Source organism: Eimeria mitis, genomic scaffold, assembly GCF_000499745.2.
Source record: "Eimeria mitis Houghton genomic scaffold, Emh_scaff8505, whole genome shotgun sequence".
NCBI classification, from domain to species: Eukaryota; Apicomplexa; class Conoidasida; order Eucoccidiorida; family Eimeriidae; genus Eimeria; species Eimeria mitis.
This window is the reverse complement of record NW_013576261.1, coordinates 1388-2009: the sequence shown is the minus strand read 5'-3', so window position 1 is coordinate 2009 and position 622 is coordinate 1388. Positions and strand designations below refer to the sequence as shown.

At 60.0% G+C, this 622-nt stretch overlaps 1 protein-coding gene across 1 annotated transcript in view; it reads right to left on the bottom strand.

Annotated features, from left to right (window-relative positions):
- Window positions 1-134: 134 nt before the first annotated feature.
- EMH_0095160 (uncharacterized protein) overlaps window positions 135-622 on the bottom strand; it is a gene marked incomplete at both ends in the record, with an annotated part of 1297 nt that continues 809 nt past the window's right edge. The window contains one exon of the mRNA XM_013502199.1: window positions 135-616. Within this exon, the coding sequence (XP_013357653.1) occupies window positions 135-616 (482 nt within the window). The remainder of the gene's footprint in view (window positions 617-622) is intronic.

Below are 622 nucleotides of genomic sequence, written 5' to 3'. Positions count from 1 at the left end.
TATATTTATTCATTTCAATAACCCATCACCAGCACCAACACAACAGCCCATGCTCCACCGCCGCTGCAGCTGCAGCAGCAGCAGCTGCTGCAGCAGCAGCAGCAGCAGCAGCAGCCTCCCCTATACAGCTAAACCTAGAAGCTACACAAATACTGCAGCCTCTCCGCTTTGCTGCAGGGGCCCTCTGGGGGCCCCCGCTGTTCTGCTGCTGCTGGGGGCCCCCCCTGCATCCACGGAAACCTCTCTGCTGCTGCTGTAGCGCCGGCTGCTGCTGCAAGCTGCTGCTGCTGCTGTTGCTGCTGCTGCTGCAGCGAGAAGCGGTCTCCCTCTGTCTCAGCAGCAGCAACAGCAGCTCCTCCGCCTGCAGCAAACAACCCTGCTGCTGCTGGCTGTTCGAGCGCTTCTGCTGCTGCTGTTGCTGCTACAGCTGCTGCTCGTGCTGCAGCAGCAGCTGCTGACTCTGTGCTGCTGCTGCTGCTGCTGCTGCTGCTGCTGCATGCAGCAGCAGTATCTTCTGATAGAGAAGAGATTGCTGATGGGCTCCGCACATCTTCGTTGATAGTATGAAAGGCCCTCGAGTCATCGCTGCTGCTCCACGTCCCCCCCGTTGCTGCTGCTGCAG